The sequence below is a fragment of the Apteryx mantelli genome, chromosome 3 (genome assembly GCF_036417845.1).
Source record: "Apteryx mantelli isolate bAptMan1 chromosome 3, bAptMan1.hap1, whole genome shotgun sequence".
Taxonomy (NCBI): domain Eukaryota; kingdom Metazoa; phylum Chordata; class Aves; order Apterygiformes; family Apterygidae; genus Apteryx; species Apteryx mantelli.
The window spans coordinates 29,505,249-29,522,818 of record NC_089980.1 but is presented as its reverse complement, the minus strand read 5'-3'; the positions used below and the strand labels follow the sequence as shown (position 1 = coordinate 29,522,818).

Sequence of the window (17,570 nt, the reverse complement as noted above, 5' to 3'; positions counted from 1 at the left end):
AAAGGGCAAGTAATACAAGCTTTGATATTCCATTTGATAGGGAAGGTATATAGCACAGCTGGTAGCACGCTCTAATATTTATGGGGTTCATTTAGAGTTTTTTGAGATGAAACAGCCTTACTTTTAGGGCAGTCAGCTACACAGGAACATACAAAAAGTACTTAGTTCTGTCAGTGATCTTGTCATCTGCAGTAAGCAGGGAAATATTCTTTAGTCCCTTAATATATTTTATTATGGTGAATTAAAACATGGTGTAAGATTCCATAATCTAAACACAGACATTTGGTACCATATTAGATGCTCTAGGATAGCTCAGACTTCTGCGTGGGGCTGGACCTATTGGAAACCACAGCCCTTCCTGGTGATCAAAAAGCATAACTTAGGCCATCTAGACAGGCACTAGGTCCCTATGTTTAGGCACCTGAACTGCCCCCCTGCATTGGATAATAATAGTCAGTGTCACCAGTAGAGGAGCGTACAGTTCACAACTAAATCAAGAGGTCCAAAACAGCCAGTATTAAGTCTGTGCTCTTCTAGGCCATGCACAAAAGAGAGCTGGAACCATTTTGCTCAACTGATGCTCCACATGAGAATACATTAGCCTGATTTAGAGCTAAAGAGGCCTCAGGAGAAGTCTATCAACTTGCTTGTAAGCTTCTGGCCAAGCCTTGCAAGGTAAATTTCTGTCATGAAAGCCAAATTTGAAAGACAACTTCCTTATTAATGATGTAAGTGAAAGGAATCTGTCCTTAGGTAAATGCATGTTTGTTGCCATAGAAGTTATCTTGGCTCTTACGTGTTACATCACCTGAGAGCACAGATTTTTGTCTTTCACCAATAAGCCCACCTGAATGGACACAAAGAACTGAGGCTCAAGACAGTTTCCCTGTAAGATATGACTGCTCAGCCAGTTATTTGCAAAGAGATAAATGAGTGACCTTTTTCTTTACTTATGTCACTGCCAGGCCCATGAGGGCACTAACAGGCCTTAATGGCCCTGACCAGCCTCCCCTGGACCTCCATCCACTCCCGCTTGTCCATGGGCCCTGGAACTCTATTTAAGCTCAGCCCAGGGCCTTCAGTCCCTGTCCCAGCTATGCTGGAGGAGTGCTACTCTTCAGTTCTGCCACACATATCTGCTCCTGGCCGTGGGCAGGTCAGGCCAGGTCTAGCCTGTTATGCCCACTCCTGGCCATGGTCTGATCCAGACCCCAATCCATGGACTGATTTCCCACCTTGACTGTGGTCCTGCTTTTTCAGTATGGACCTGCCTGGCAATTCCTGGACCTGATCCTAGCCCTGACCTGTGGATTGACTTCCCAGCTTGACCTCGGACCTGCCTCCTCACCATGATATTGTTTTATGATCCAGACTCTTGGTTGGACCTGGTCAACACCCTTGGGTCTGCCCCACTTGCCTCAGTTGGATACTGTGGGACTGGGTCCTTGCCGGTGAAGCCCCTGCCCTACTGGCCATGTTATCATCCTTGGCTCCCAGCTCACCTTCCCTTAGGGAGCAGCTGGCCCTGGCAGTCACCACATTGCTAAGACACTTTATGAAGACTTCCTGTGTTGTGCAGAACCCAAGAGACAGTAATTATATTGAAACAGTTCAGGTTCCACTAGAAAACTGAAGTGCTTTGAGCCAAGACAAGGTGGAATTAGAGCGTTCTCCAAATTAAGAGACAAATCTTGAGTTTGGAGAGATCTAAAATTATAAATAAGCTTCAAAACCCTGAATCTGAGATTCTTTCTGCCAGAAGTTGATGTCTATCATGCTTTCTAATGTTTGTCATCAGTGCTGAAAGCACTTTCTAGAAATTTCTTTCACTTCTCCTCTGTCCTCACATGGTAACATGATGAAGTCCAGGCCATGGCTCCAAAGACGTGACCATTCAAAAGACTTCAGGCTTGTGTGCATGGGGTACATATGCATCTATTTTGAGACCCACACAAACATCCTCAAAGCAGAATGATGTCATACTTGTAGCTGGTTATTTATATGACTACACACAGTTACTGTCAGTGAAAGCAAAGGATGACAGATGCCTAGCAGAAGACCTAAATGTGACTTTAGCAGCCCTCAAAATATGGGTGAATTTCACCCAGCATGTATTACTTCTAGAGCAAATGAAAAATATTAAGCCTGACCTCAACCAGTTTCTTTTTTTTGTTGATATTGTTCTTTTGCAGTTTTTCAGGTTGAGGAGCAGCTCTGCTAACTGGTGGCCTGAAACAAACATATTTTAGAAAAAAGACAATCAGGATGTTTGAAAGCAAAATAAAACTTTCAAAATGATAACACATATTTTGTATATGAACAGGAAATGGCCAACTGAAACTATATGAACTCAATGCCCAGAATTTTTCGGAGTTTTACAATAAACAGACTACAATCATACGCATTTTAGTAGAAAGAGCAGAAATAACATTGATGCACATTGTGTGGATGAGAGGCAGAACAGACCATGTTACATCAAAAGAATTTTAAAATCATACTGGTTTAAATCTGTGGGAAAATCCTTGAATACTAAGTGATAATAAATGGTTACTTTTGGAAATGATCTAAAGACTTCCTAGAACTGGCTTTTCCCCAACATCCTTCTTCTGAGGAAACCCCATCACAAAACCTTGACTTAACTTGATTAAAACCTGCTCAAAATCCTATTAGAGATTATTGGAATCTGTTCATTGAATGATGCTTCATTATAGATAAAATCATTACATTTTAAACTGTATAACTCATTCATTAGTGTGAATTTAACAGAGACTAAGGCCTGCAAAGCATCTTTATATAATTACAGTTGCTAAAGGTAAATAAAAAGACAAATGTAGAACACAGAACAAAACAAAATTCTATTCGTGTATATGGTTTTTAAAGACACATAATCTTTATTGCTATGAAAAACAGCAACTGGAAGGCAACAGGCTATAATTAACATAGAAATGATTATATGTAAGGCAGCAAAGGGAATATTGACTTGATCCTTCCATGAAAAAAGAAGAGGCATAAACCTAAGAGGAGCAGAGGGTGCTCAGCCTCTGCAGGTTCATCGCTTTACAAAATCCAGTGCTGCCTGCGCAGCCACCATTTTACATAACCATTGTGTTAATTTGCATGTAATGATTCTCCCTTTTTGATAACACATATTCAGGAGGCCAAAATTTAACCCTGTTAACAACGGACCCATAAAAATTGCACTGTGTTATTACAGAAATTAGCCTGCAGAAATTTGGCCCAGATTCTTTATCTTATTTGATCATCTTTGACTTAGAAGATGGATCTTGCTAGGAGTTTGGGGTAGAAATGGTGATGGTGAAAGAATGAAAAAAAGATATATGATTAAATGCAGGCTCCAAAATATCACTTGAAGGTTTGTGTTAATAATATAAAAAAACTACATTTCATGCCTTTAAACTCCCATTGCAGATTCTGGAGACAGAGTGAAAGAACAGTGGGGTTCTGTAAGTAAAAAAAAGGAAATGCTTGGCCTCAATTCACTTAATTAGCACTTGAATCTGGCATGTATTTACACAGGTTAAGATTTCAAAAATATAAGAAGTAGATATACACTATATATGCTGTGAAAACTAGCTTGTGCAAAAGCAAAGGGGCCACAGGGGTTTGCATCTTCCACCACTGTACTTGCAGTCTAACCCTTATACAGTAACTATGATTAATTCTTGTTTAGCAAAAATTAATTGCAGAATGAAATCCTTTTTGCTTCATAGGAGCTGATTTTTCTGGAATTATATTTTTTATGAGAGGTATAAAAGGCAACAATTAAAATACACAGCTAGAACATGTATCACTACACAACTAGAATACTTCTTACAACAGTATGTAGCATGAAAAATCTGAACTCTAAAAAGACAGAACAAAGCTGCAAGTAAACAAACTAACCCACTTCTGAAGCAAACAAACAAACAAACAAACTCACTAAGTACTAGCAAAGTACATTAGCAGGTGATCTTGTGACATTAAAAGAGTGAAAGAGTTACCTTGATCCCCTTGTAAGCAGCAAACAAAGCCAAGTAAGAAACTTAATACAGTTTAGGTGTGTTTCTGACCACTTCACTCATGCACAAGCATTTTTAGAGTTGACCAGTCATTCCTTTGTGGCACAAAACATGCTATTCAAGCATGCCAGCAAAAACTAAAACAGAAATTAAAGAGTGCACCAGTCTACAAATTCAGAAGATCATACCCTGACATCCTTTGGTATACTCTGTACTAAAGATCCAACAGGACAGGGAGGAAAAACGGGAAGCTGTATCAATGCTTCCCACGCACTTTCTACTGAACTGAGAATGTGACTCCATGTACTTACTCATTTTCAAGTGCCTGACAGGGATGGTAACTGGTAGAAACTTAACAGTCTCATAAGCACTGTTGAGAGTTTCACACAACGGATGCTTGTTTGCCAGCCTATTTCAGCTCGTAATTTAGCCTAATAATTGTTCGTTGCTAGGCCAACTTATGTATGGGGACAACCTGTACTTTTTGTTCACAGGGAAACAAGTACCTTTATTTTCTCTGAAACTGGTCAATCAAGACATGTTATATAATCATCAGTGGTAACTGAACCAAATCGTGGTGCAATCACCATTAGAGAAGGGATGGAGGAAATTAATAAAAAACGTAATTCTCTTATGAAGTAAAACCATTAAGTGAAGCTAGAACAGCAAAAGCCATTTCAGCCCAGATTTACTAAGGCCTTTGAATCAGCACTTATGAAAATAAGTTTTCTTCTATATGTTTCCTGCTCTTTTTTCTGTTTTAGTGTAATTTTTAAAAGGATCATTTCTTGACCTAGGTTAAAGTTTATGACAAGAGCAAGCCAAAAATTTTGATGAAAGCAAGAGAACACTATCACTATGATATGATTGCTAATTTCTAGATAGTAACCATGAGATTTAATTTGGAAACATACACATACACACATATACTTTTATATATATATCTATTCACATTACACACAAACGCATTTATATATACATATACATGTATATATACACACATGTATGCATTCAGTGCCTTATTATCATCTTAATAAAAGAAATGTAAAGCAGCATCAAATTCACTTCCATTTTTAACAAGTCTGTGATTATAGCTAATTTATTTTGATGCATCAGATGGCAGTATCAAGACAGGAAATTTTTACTGTAGCAAATTACATATATTTGCCCTTTGTAACCTTTGCAATCTGTATTGCACATTCACAGCAAACTGTGCTTTTTCTGTGCTGTGTGTTGTTAGTACTTACTTGACAATTCCCTGCCTCCAAAGGAAAGCAAGTTAAAACATAATACAAGTATTAACGGTTTCTTTCCAGTAATTTAAAATAAATGTGCTTATGTTAACTTATGGGATGAATGAGTTCCAGGAAAGATAAGACACAGACAGAGGGCTTGCAGCTCTTTAGATACTGTGAATACAGAAAATAAAACTTCTGTTACTAATGACTATCTTGATTACATGCTTACATCAGTATGTACGATTATAACTGAATGAACCAACTCCAGATTTAAACCGACAAAAATCTGATCCACTGTCTTTATGGGTCTTATTGTAGAAATGTAAAAAGGTGCAAGTGACAGTTCATTCACTCTCACCTACCCATATGCCTATCTGAAATGGCCAAGACTTAGGAATAGAAAGAGGAGCCTAAACCATGAGCAGGGGTGAACTGGCAGCAATAGGATGGAGAACAGCAGATCAAGAGCTGGGGCAGAGGGGAAGAGGCAATGGGGTTTTGGAAGAGTGAGGCACCTTGAGGAAGAAAAGAGGTGTGATCTTAGAGAACAGGGTGCCAAAGTAAAAGAGGCCAATTCATTTAGACAGGAAAAAAAGGAGTGAAAAAGCAGATTACAAAAAGTGTTACAGTAAATTCTATGAGACAGAGAAAACCACTTCATGTTTTCAGAGCACATGGCATAATTGCTGTCTGATGAGAGCCACCATCTGCATTTGTAATAAACTGGCAAGGACACAAATATTCTGTTCCCAGTGCGGCTAATGGGAACAGAACTGGATCTTCGGAAACGATTTTGCATTAAAGCTACAAACAATGAAGTTTGGAGCACAGACAGATGGACAAAAATGTCCTGATACTGAGAAGGTGACAGACCCGGCCCAGCAGAAATGGGTAGAGGTTGAGAAGAGTCCAAATGGGAGACTAAAGTGTGCACGTAGTTGGCTGCTAACTGGAGAGAGAACACATTTTGATATTACACAAAAATAAAAATGTGCAAGAGACTGCTCCCAGGAAGAGAAAGCAAAGGTCAGACACAGGTAAGATGATCCAGTCTTGGTAGGTTTGTACAGAGAATTAAAAATCAGAGATTTAAAAAAATGTACTGTTCATTTCAGACAAATGTAAAAGTAGTTTTTAAAAATATATTTCCACTAGTTGACAGGGAAGGCACTCTCAAAGTTTCTAAAACTGTTGTAAAACTCCTAGTGCTTTAAGAAGTGATTAAAAGATTTTGTAAATTCTAAGCCTTCTTTAGATTTCCCCATCCCAATGGACATACATAAGTGTATTACGTACAGCTTTTCTTACTATTACTTTTCATTTATGTTTTGTGGATAACAGGAGACATGAAAAAAGAATACTATGCAATATGAAAATATCCTACTCTTCAATACAATGGATCAAAGCAAAACTGAAACAAGGCTAGAGGGGAAACATCAACTGTAACCTAAGTTATTTTTAAAAAGCATTGCACTGAAAAAGCTTTAGCATGGTTATAGTATTTATGATTTCACATGTATGCTGATGCACTCTTTAAGAAAAAAAAGGTATTGCAGAATGTATGGTGGTGATAGCCCTTTTCATATTTTGTAAGAAGGGAAGCTAGTCACTGCATTCACATGTCATTCTAGTTCAGTCTCCAAATGTGAAGCAAGCAGAAAAGCAGATTAAAATAAAGTATAATCAGTTCTGAATAAAATCTAAAGGACTCTATTTTTAAACAAGCTCATTGTTCAAAACATTGTGGGAAGCTGATAGTCTAAATAACTATTTTGAATAAGGCTGTCCCTATTGCACATAGATCTGTCCTACATAATGTACTGCACTGAGGGGGCTATTTGGAAGACCACTCAGTCCCCACCTTTTTGACAAGACTAGCTTCAAGGAACACACTGTAACATACCTCTAGGCAAAATCTAAATTTCTGAGAAGTGTTGGTAATGTTTTGTGCACTGTGACAATATTGGCATCCCTCAATTCCATGCCCACTAAGTGTCACACAAACAAAAAAGACCTTCGGGCCAGCTGTATGCTGACCCGTGGGAGAGGTGAGATGGACTCTGAGTTCAGGAGTTTTGCAGCGACTGTAAAAATATCAGTCACAATGTGTTCCATCCTTGTGGACAACTGTGATGAAACCAGTGTGGTGCCAAATACATTTAGGATGCATTAACTTGACATAATGCTGTTGAGAAAAGTAACAGTGAATGTTCCAAAAGATGCTACTCATTCTCAAACAATAGTCTGCTGTTGAAATAATCCAAAAGTTATTTTCTGAACCCCAAAGATGTGCTTCTCCATATACATTTGGAACAGTTCCCACCTACACATAAATACAAATGGGATTCACATTCAAAACTTTTACACTGCACCCACAAAAGTGTGCATGTAAAACTGCATGAACCAATTTTGTAACCATATGTCTAATAATTCATTTTACAGTACAAAAGCTTGTGGGTGCTATTTTGGAAAGAACTGACAGTTCAGCTCATGTTATTGTACAAAAATAAATAATCAACAAAAGAATAATATTTGAAGAGAGAAAATCCAACTTCTTTACCTCTTATCAGAGCATATGATTACAGATGATGTATAATACAACACAGTTGAGAACAGGCTCTGAGACAGATAACTTGCAGGAAGTGAGACAAGCCAGTATGTTAAGAAAACAGAAAACTAGACAAACATGCTAATGTTGCTTTTGTTTTCTACACATTCAACTGGCTTAAAAGGATTTTCCACCACCATATATATTACAAGAGTTTTCAGTTTATGTAGAGTCATGCAAATCAAACTAATGAAAGCTGCAAACACAGGATATACATTAGCGGTTAGTAGAATGCAAAATGCAAATATAACTTTGCCTTTCATATTAGTAACATACAGTCTTCACACAAGCTTGTTTTACTTCTTATCATATAAATTCTCTGCCAGTTAAAATGGTCCCAGTTCAAAAGTTAGGCCTTTTCTTAAAGAAAGCACAATTCCTACATAACGCACAGTATGGCTTACAATTGTCTGGGATTGTCCAGGGCAGTCCCACCATTGACCAAGTGGTCTCGTGGTGTGAGAGCACTGCTCTTCGAGCTCCCACACTGTGAGACTGCTCCTGCAGCACCTCTGATTGGCACCCTACTTCTACATTATATAGGCAGAGCAAGGAAGAGGATGCCAATTAGAGGAGCAAAAAGGAAGAGAAAAATAAGGGGGGGGGGAGAATAGGAGGACAGACATGGAAAGGGGGAAGAAGAAAAAGAAGAAGGTCGGGGGAGGAGAGAGAAACAACAAGCAGTTAATTATCTTAACTAAATGCACCAACTACTAAAACCACCAAGACATTTAAAAATTGTTTCTCAGCCTCATCTCTCCCATTCTAATACTGAATTGGAAATATACGGACAACGTTTGGGCTGAAGGTAGTATCGTAAGCAGTAGATGTGTTAGCGTCCTTCCCATGCATAACAAAATATAAGCCATATTATAAACAACACTTTTTCAATCTCTCATGGACTACAATCTACACAACAAAAAGCCATCAAAGCTCTTTTACACTAAAGCTGTAACTGCTGTTACATTACACCTTGGGTCCCCCACAAAAATACTGCTGCTGGGTTCAAGAAGTGCCTGCCCTGGACCATGATTTATTTCAAACCCTGCAAGTAAAATCTGTCATATAACTTCTATATTCCTCCATGACATTTGCAGAATCACCATTATTTTCATTATGCAACTAAATGAGTCAGGAAAAGTACATATGACAAAGAGCTTTTGTTTTCTCTTCTAAGGCGACACCTTAATATTATCCCCCAGTTTGTCTACAAATGAGTTTGTTGCCCTTTATAACCACTAAATTTCTGTTCCCAGTTTGCTTAGGGGCCCAATATTTTGGAGATCTGGAGAAGGCCAGTGTAATATAGGGGATTTGCTTTCCATCTTGTTAGTTTGTGCTGTGCTGGCTAAGCACACACCACATGCTGTGTAGTAAAAGAGGAGCTGCTCAAAGTCACAGTTATCTTGTATCCCACATTACACCAAATTTGTCCTCTGACTCTCTTTCCCATGATGAGGTAGAGAAGGGACAAAAATTGCTAGGTCCTCTCTTTTGACAAAAAGACAGTGGAATAGGTCTTTGTATTACTTTGGGAGGAGTCATGTGTGAACTGGTAACTCTTTTCCAGGAGAGCAGTGTTTGTCTGCAAAGCTTTCCCCAGCACTGCCTACATAGCTCTCAACCATATACTTGCATCTTGTCAGGAGACACATCATAGCTCTTGAGATTCTCAAACTCCTCTTGAGGTTTGTTACTTCTAGAGAAATAATGTACTTTGAGTTTTTCAGATTCACCATTCTTATTATCACAGAAGCTTAAAGTCCTGTAAGCTTATTCTAGCAAACCAAAAGGTTAATTTCTCTATTATAAAGATGGAAATCGAGCTATAATAAAGAGGAAAATAAAACACAAATCTTCTTGAACCCAAACTGTCTCCTAGGTGTCACATAGGACCTTTGAAGCATATTTGTGCTTTATAAGCAGGGGAAACAACTTGTTCAGTGATAATTCTCCTTCTAAGTATTACTGCTTAAAGAAAGACACAAAACTAGCTTAAAGCTGAGGGCCAAGTCCTTACCCACAAGAAGCTGCTCAGAGCAACAGCCCCAGCCACCACACTCTCTTGTTTAAGCCGGAAACTCTTCCTTTTCTCCTCTTTTTAATTTAAACTTACTTCGTTCAGTTCTCGATTTCTACCCAGTATGCCTATGACAACTCATAGTTTTCCCTTCCACTTTCTCAGATACATAACAAAAATACAGCAATGGGACATTTCTTTCTTCTTAGATCTTCACTGCATTTTGCGGTGAAGTGACCCTGCAGTTCTGAAGGATCTCACAATTAACTCACTCCTTCTAACATAAATGGCCTTCCAGCTTTTAATGTAATTTTCAAAATTTACACAATATTTTATCAATCTCAGAGTATTCACAGTACACAAATCCCATCAGAGGAACAGTCCCCAGTTCAATCTGAGTTCTTCAAAGAGACACATGATACAATTACAAAGAAGAAAAATTTGGGATTCAGAGTGTTTTCTCCAAACCATCTTTCCCCTCAGAAGACTACCAGGTTTTCCCACATACCTGCCTGAAAGAGAAGGGAATACATCCTCTTGGTTCCCTTCTTCATATCTGAAGGGACTGGGAGAGGCTACTTTGCCAGTGCCTTTGCAGAAAATGTAATCCTTTGCAAACTGGCTTCAATATTTAGAACTTAGGCTTCCCTGGACACTGACAGTAGAATATTTGTAGGTTTTTAATTTTGTCTGGCTTGTTCAACTGCTTCTCTGGACCCTTGCAGGTGCAACAAGAAGCCAGTCCAGTGTTTTCAGGAAGCTTTAGAATATGGTCAGATAATTCATTAGTTGTTGCATTCCTTTGTATTCTCAGAAAAGATCTGTTTAGTTTTCTGTAGCACTTACAAATATATAAAAATAGGAGAGAAAGTGTGAGAATAAGAGATGCAAAGAGGATTACAGTGTTTTATGTATATTTTTTCTTATATAATTAAGTGGAAACTAAATAGTCATATTCTGAAACGTGTGTGTATGCTTACACACACATATATATGAATTACATTTTCATGTAACTAGTTTGCTTGCTTTTATTCATGACTATATACTTTATATAAAAAGATGTTAAGATTCAGAAGCTAAGAAATGACTTAATCATGGTTTCCTACACAATCCAGATGTAGTCTGCTTTTGTGAATGCATTTTGATACAATGTGTAATTACCAGATGACATTTAAAAATGTGGCAGGAGCCTTTGTTTAAAGGAAATGTAACTACTGAGTATTTCTTATAATCTTTCATACTCAGTATTTGTTTTCATATTATGCAATCACTGAATACAAAGTTATTAATTATTATTAATATCTGCTAAAGAGGTTCAGCACTGCAGTCTTTAAGAGCTTTACAAACATAAACTATTTTCTAAAAGGTGTACATGAGATTAGGAAGTATTACTAACCCCATTTTATATCTTGAAAATCAGGAGAACAAAGATATTTTAAGCCAAAAATCTCAAAAGTAGACACACATTTTGGGTAGTCAAGTAAAAAAACTTAGACCTTAATTTGCTTAATGTAATTATGTGTTACATGGCTGTTCAAAGAACTGCTTAAATTATCTTCACTTGCAACTGTGACCACGCAATGTTTCTACAAATTCAGCCTTACATGCCTCACAGCTGACAAGAGGAAATGAGGTGGGCAAAATTAGAGGCTGCCCATAAAAATATTTTATTTGCCAAGCATCAGCAAGGAGCTCTGTGGCAGAAGCAGGAACAGCAAGAAGGCAGTTGCCTGCAGGCTCCAGAGCGCTCTCCTCCTGCCACCCTGCTCTCTCCCTACGCGCAGCTCTGCTTCTGCAACAGCTGCAGCAGGGAACCTGCAGAGCACCGTCGCTTGCTTCCAAGCCCACTGTACTCCCTGAGGACTGTAGCTGCTGTGCTCTAACAAGGGCAGGATTCCTGCGGGGAGAATAGTGTGCCATCACTCTGCTGGTATTATATTTAGTCATGTGTTCTGGTAAATTGAGGAGAAACAATCACACTTTAAATTCTTTCTGCTCACACACCATGTTGACATACGTTGAACAGTTAAACACTAAGCATAGATGTAAGCTGAAGTTTCATTTTAAACATCCAGACTACATTTGGAAATATTTAATGCATTACATTATTTAAATGCTGTATGGTCTTACATTAGATTATTAGTAGTACAACTATGTTAAACTTCTTAAGCTACCAGTATGGGCTTAATCTCACCTACTCTACTCAGCAGCCTTTGCAACAAGTAAACAGAAATAACAGACTCCTTAATGAACTTCTGAATGTTTGTTACAGCAGAGTATGTTTTTGTTATTGTCAGGAGGCAAATTTATAATCTGGAAGGCTTTATTTCCCTGGGTATTTCAAAGACCAGAAAAGATAACCATCTTTTTAATGCAAATTAGTAAAGAAATTCGTTAAAATAAAACTAATTAGAAAACATGATAATATTGCCTTAATTTGGAAGTAGAATAATCAATAAATATGCTGGGCAACTACAGCATATTTGGAGATATTATTGAGGCAGATAAGAAAGACTGGGGAATAGAGAACTCCTAGATTATCTAAAATGTTGGGTAATGTCTTCCAGTATAGTATGACTCAGCTGAGTTGTTTGCCTGTAAGTTAGGAAGGCTTTGTGTCTTAGGATCTAACTGAGAAATCTTTTCTGTGACAAGCATCTTCATTCCCTACTTATGTGGAGAAAAAGCATTTAAGAAAAAAAAGCCACTAGTAGCAACTGTTCATCACAGCAGAGTTAAAGGACCAACCAAGGAAGGACCCCAGCTCCTCCCCTCTCATTACACTAGGCACTTTGCTACAACCTGTGGACAGTATACATGTTCAAAGATCTTACAATTCAGATGAGAGAAACATAGGGTGAAGCAAACAGAGTGAACAGTGTGAATGCAGTTTCTAAATACAAATGCATAAAGGGGCTGAATTAAGGTATCATGGGCATCTTACTTCTGGCACTTCCTAACGTTTAACTTTTTACAACTTTAATTTTTCTTACTGTAATTCTCTAAATTTAAATGAAAAAAATTAAAATAAAAGAATGACCACCGATAAAAAGAAATTCCATCAAAAGAAACTACATGGATTCACAGTTTGAGTCATCAGTTGGATTCACGCGTGTAGACCTACTATATAGGCTTCTATTCATCTGAGCTCCTACAGTCACTGCCAGCATTCACAGACTTATCCTTCATAAAGCTCCATTCCCAAAAGGGAGTAAGACACCCATGTTACCAATAAATGTCACAGCTATTTCACAACTATATTAATGCAGAGGATATCTCATAGAGACATAAAGAACCTAGATCCAGTACCAGATCATGAGGGGAATGGACTTTACTGGTTATAGATCAGATCCTCCTCCTCTCTCCCAGCAGTCCTGTCCCAGTTACACTTTTTACTCACCTACTACCCTTGGTATATGTTCCACTGGCCCTCAGCCCTCTATGCCTAAGCTCTTACCTCTTTTCTTTCCCTTACTGTCCTCTCTCTCATCTCCAGCACTGATCCACCTTCTAGCTTCCCCTATCCAACCTCATACCTTGAAATTATGAACACAAAAGAAGCAGCTTCCCAGACCTTAATTCCAGAGCATGGCATCACAAGAATTTCCAGCAGCTGAGACTGCAATTGCAATAAAAGTTCTGCTCACTCCCAGGAACAGAGCTAGAATATGCTCAATACAGATGTCATTTTTTTAAAAGTTTAGGTGTTAAACTCCAGCAAGTCCCTACTCAGCATGCACAAACTGAGATCTTTTGAAAGTTCACACTCAGGCAAAAGAAGATGAGAATGCCTGACACCATGGTGAGCCTCTTACCAAATCTCATGTCCACAGCATGGAGGTTCTTTATGAATCAGATGGAACTTTTCATGATCAAGGTATTTCCTTTCCTATATTTGTTCTTAAAAACACCTTATTTTTTTCAGAATAGTTCAGCTTAGGCCAGCACATGCCATGGGAAATTTCAGCTTTAACAGTAAAATCTGGATAAAAATATGAGCAGCTGAAAACAAATTTTCAATGAAGATATCACCAAAAGCCTTAACCATATAGCATTTATGAACTCATCCTATCACAAATGCCTTGCCACGAATACATGCACAGCTACACGTACTATTTAAGAAACAATATAACTACTTATGTGAACAACAGAAAAGAACACAGCGCTAACAAGGTGTTTTATTTACATATATACATTTTTATCCATCACATTAACACATGTTGTACCTTATGAACACTATTCTAAATGTTGTCTTGTGAATTTTAAAGTTCCTGTCTTGTTAATGTTTCTAAGAACTAGTTTTAGTTCAATGAAAAGCAATTCAAAGGAATGCAATGTAGAAATTCACTGCAGAATTCATTTGGAAATGAATGCCTTTGTGCGACATACCTTTCTTCTACTGAAACCTCCTTCAACTGTTGATGCGGTTTTGTCCCTTCCATTTCTCGGATGCTTACTGCATAGATCTTAGTGGTATAGTCAATTGCTTTTTCTCTTGCAACATCGCTATCATAACCTTAGAAAAATAAAACATAAAATAAAACAAAGTACCCATGTTTCATAGTGGAAGAGTAGAAAACAAGATCTACAGCAATAGAAGGAAGGAAACCGACCTCTCCCTATACTGAACTTTAGCATAGCAAATGAAGAGTTGCAGTGAAACATGAAGGTTTCTCACCCACTTCAAGCTAAACATGAGTCTCTGGGGAACGAAGACTAAATTAAAGACGTGTTTTATACAACCCTTTTTACCTCCATCTTCTTCTGCATCTGTGTCTGATTCTTCACTATCAACCAGCTTACTCTCCTGAATGCCCAAAAATTCTCTGGTCCAGATCATCAAAGCTGTATCAGCACCACCTACAGTCAGCAGCACAGAATCATTATGCAACCACCGAACATTGGTTACCTGTGCGCTGTGACCCACATACTTCTTGAATTTTGCATGTTGGCCCTGTAGCACAAAGAATTCACATATTAGCAGTCTGACATACTGTCAACAGTGTCTTCCCTAATTGCCTTTCTAGTACAGTTTCTAATCAGAGAAATAAACACCACTTATTACCTTTACTGGATATGAAAAAAGCTTCACAAAACCAAAATCATCTCCTGTAGCTAATAGTGTTCCATCTTTGGTAAGACTAGCTGCATTTACAACGGTGACATCACTGTGCATGGGCCAAATTCCTTCACAAGTAGGACCAAGAACACATGTCCAGGTGTCCCACTCAATCTTCTCTATCTGCAATCAAAATATCACCAAATGAAATCATCTTAACACATAGCCAGTATGAACTGCTTTAATGCTTATATTTTTCTGTCTCTGATATTAACATAAAATATTTTACTTTTGTTAGAAAGTGTTTACTACTTCCAGCTAATTAATAAAAATTGCACATCTTCTTCATCAAAACTCTGAAAAGTCATTTAAAACATTCCTGTTTTCCCAAGGTAGAGCATGATTTGGATACAAAACTCCTTAAAGATTTTCTGAGGTGCTAAACATTGGCAACTTTTGTAGAATCATTATGTGTTACAAATAATCAACATCGTTAAAAGCCAGTTCACATTCTTTAAAGACGGTTTATAAACTGTATGCACATTGACTACACAGAAAACAGGTGACTGTTCAGGGAAAGATTATGGGAAATGACTGCTATTAAACATACAAAAATGAGCTTACAGATACTAACAGAAGCTTACAAGGGCTTCCATTTACAAGTGCTAGGAAAGACACTATACAGAATGACTAAATAATTCTAATTCTCACCACTGTAAAGATAATATTTTAAAGGAAAAAATACCATTTGAAGACAGAATATGCTAATTTCCAACAAAATAGGAAAATAACTTTTACAATAAAAAAATCCAGTAAGCATAATTCGTACCTCAGCAATTCTTATAATATGCCTTTTCCCCCTTGGTGCTTCAAAAAATAGTTGTTCTTTGGCACCAGAATTGACTTGCAATAACTTTCCTGGATATGAAATAAGAGTTTATTATGAATCTTATTCATTATTACGAATATTATGAACTTTCTCTTAATTGAATGAAGAGATTCATGGGGGTAAGCTAAGAAATTATCATACAGAGAGTTATTTAGAGCAAAAGCAGACAGATGCTCAGAATCACTCTCTTGAGAATCCTATATCCTTGACTCACTGCAGAAGTAATATTTTACATACCATCCAACATTCTTGAAAAATGACTGTCTGGCAGCAAATAACTTCTTTTGATGAGTAATACTTTGTTTGTGTTTTCATGATTGTGATAATGAAATTAAAACAGATTTCACACCTGCACTATTCATTTTCATGACAATTTTGCAAGCCAGGTCTGCAATAAGTTGAAAATATCATAGGTTGCCGTCTCTTTGGCACTGCCTAACTAGTATACAGCTAGGGAGCTGTACAATAAACTATCTTTGAATATGAACTTTAATAGTCCAATACAAATACTGTGATAGCAAATAGATAACTTTGTATAGGATTGATGGTATGTTAGCAAGTATTTGTGCACGAAGTGAAGAAGCAAAAAATGCTGTCAAATTCAGTTTTGCAATATTTGATATAAATCCCTTCTTTATAAATCTCACCAAAAATTAAAGGTATTTTCTGAATTTTTCAAATTGTAACAACAGCTATACTAGTTTAAGAAATAGTTTTGGGATTTATTATAGGATCAGTGCTGCAATATCTGAACTGTATAACTACAGGGAAAGTATTCATTTACTGTGAAACACTAGATTAGATTACCAATTGCTATGAATTAGTGCAGTTCCCGCTGCTTTATTTTGGCTGGGCATCTGGCCTTTTGTTCTGTGAGCTATATTCAGTCTGTGGGAATCACTGAGGACCAAGAATGCAATATGGGACTACAGGAGTAAAATGGCCTTCCTATCTGACTTGTATAACACAGGTCATACAAGTTAATCCATTAATCCGTTACATTAGAAGTTTATTTACTGTAGTTTCAAGAGTTTCAGAGCACCACCAATAACTGTGATGCTCATCGATCTATTCCATTATTATCTACTATTTACAGTACGCTATTTTTTTGTAGAGAAGAAAAACAACCAGTTACTCTACAGAAAGTATTTTCTATAGAGTCTGCTGCCTTTATGGCTATTACTAAGACAGAGGTGAAGGGAAGAAATGAACATGTATCCCAGAAAAAAATGCAAACAGTATAAAGGGAAGGAATATTGTCCTCATCTTCTAAGAACTATCAGAAAATGGGGAATAAAATAAAGTAATGACAATGGAAAAGCAGTTGTCACTTTTTATGAAAAATCTTAACAGACATATCCTTTCCAAATGTAATAAATATCATTAAATATTAAATTAAATATCATTACAATAAATATCCTTAAGGACACAAAGAATTTTCAGTTTTCTTGTACTTTGTATCTGTACATGTAACATATCTAAGAGATGGCTACTACAGATGTATAAGTCTTATCAGACAAATTACTATTATTATGTGTGCAACTATCAGTAGTTGGATTATCAAGGTTTTAAGCAAGCACATGGTGCCAGCTCAATTTCAACATGACTTACTAGCTCAGGAATGGCACCCAAAGCTGAACAGATTCTGAAAGCAGTTCAGCTACTACAAGTGAGCTTGCACTGCACTTTGGGACTAGCATAACAGGGGAAGTGATGCTCAGACACACAGGTGGTTCC

General features: G+C 37.4%; 1 protein-coding gene across 1 annotated transcript in view; it reads right to left on the bottom strand.

Annotated features, from left to right (window-relative positions):
- EML6 (EMAP like 6) overlaps positions 1-17,570 on the bottom strand; it is a 157,739-nt gene that overhangs the window by 19,610 nt on the left and 120,559 nt on the right. The window contains exons 24-30 of the mRNA XM_067294690.1: positions 15,774-15,862; positions 14,951-15,127; positions 14,638-14,839; positions 14,275-14,401; positions 5,267-5,281; positions 4,002-4,010; positions 2,151-2,229 (exon numbers count right to left, since the gene is read on the bottom strand). Of these exons, the coding sequence (XP_067150791.1) occupies positions 2,151-2,229; positions 4,002-4,010; positions 5,267-5,281; positions 14,275-14,401; positions 14,638-14,839; positions 14,951-15,127; positions 15,774-15,862 (698 nt within the window). The remainder of the gene's footprint in view (positions 1-2,150; positions 2,230-4,001; positions 4,011-5,266; positions 5,282-14,274; positions 14,402-14,637; positions 14,840-14,950; positions 15,128-15,773; positions 15,863-17,570) is intronic.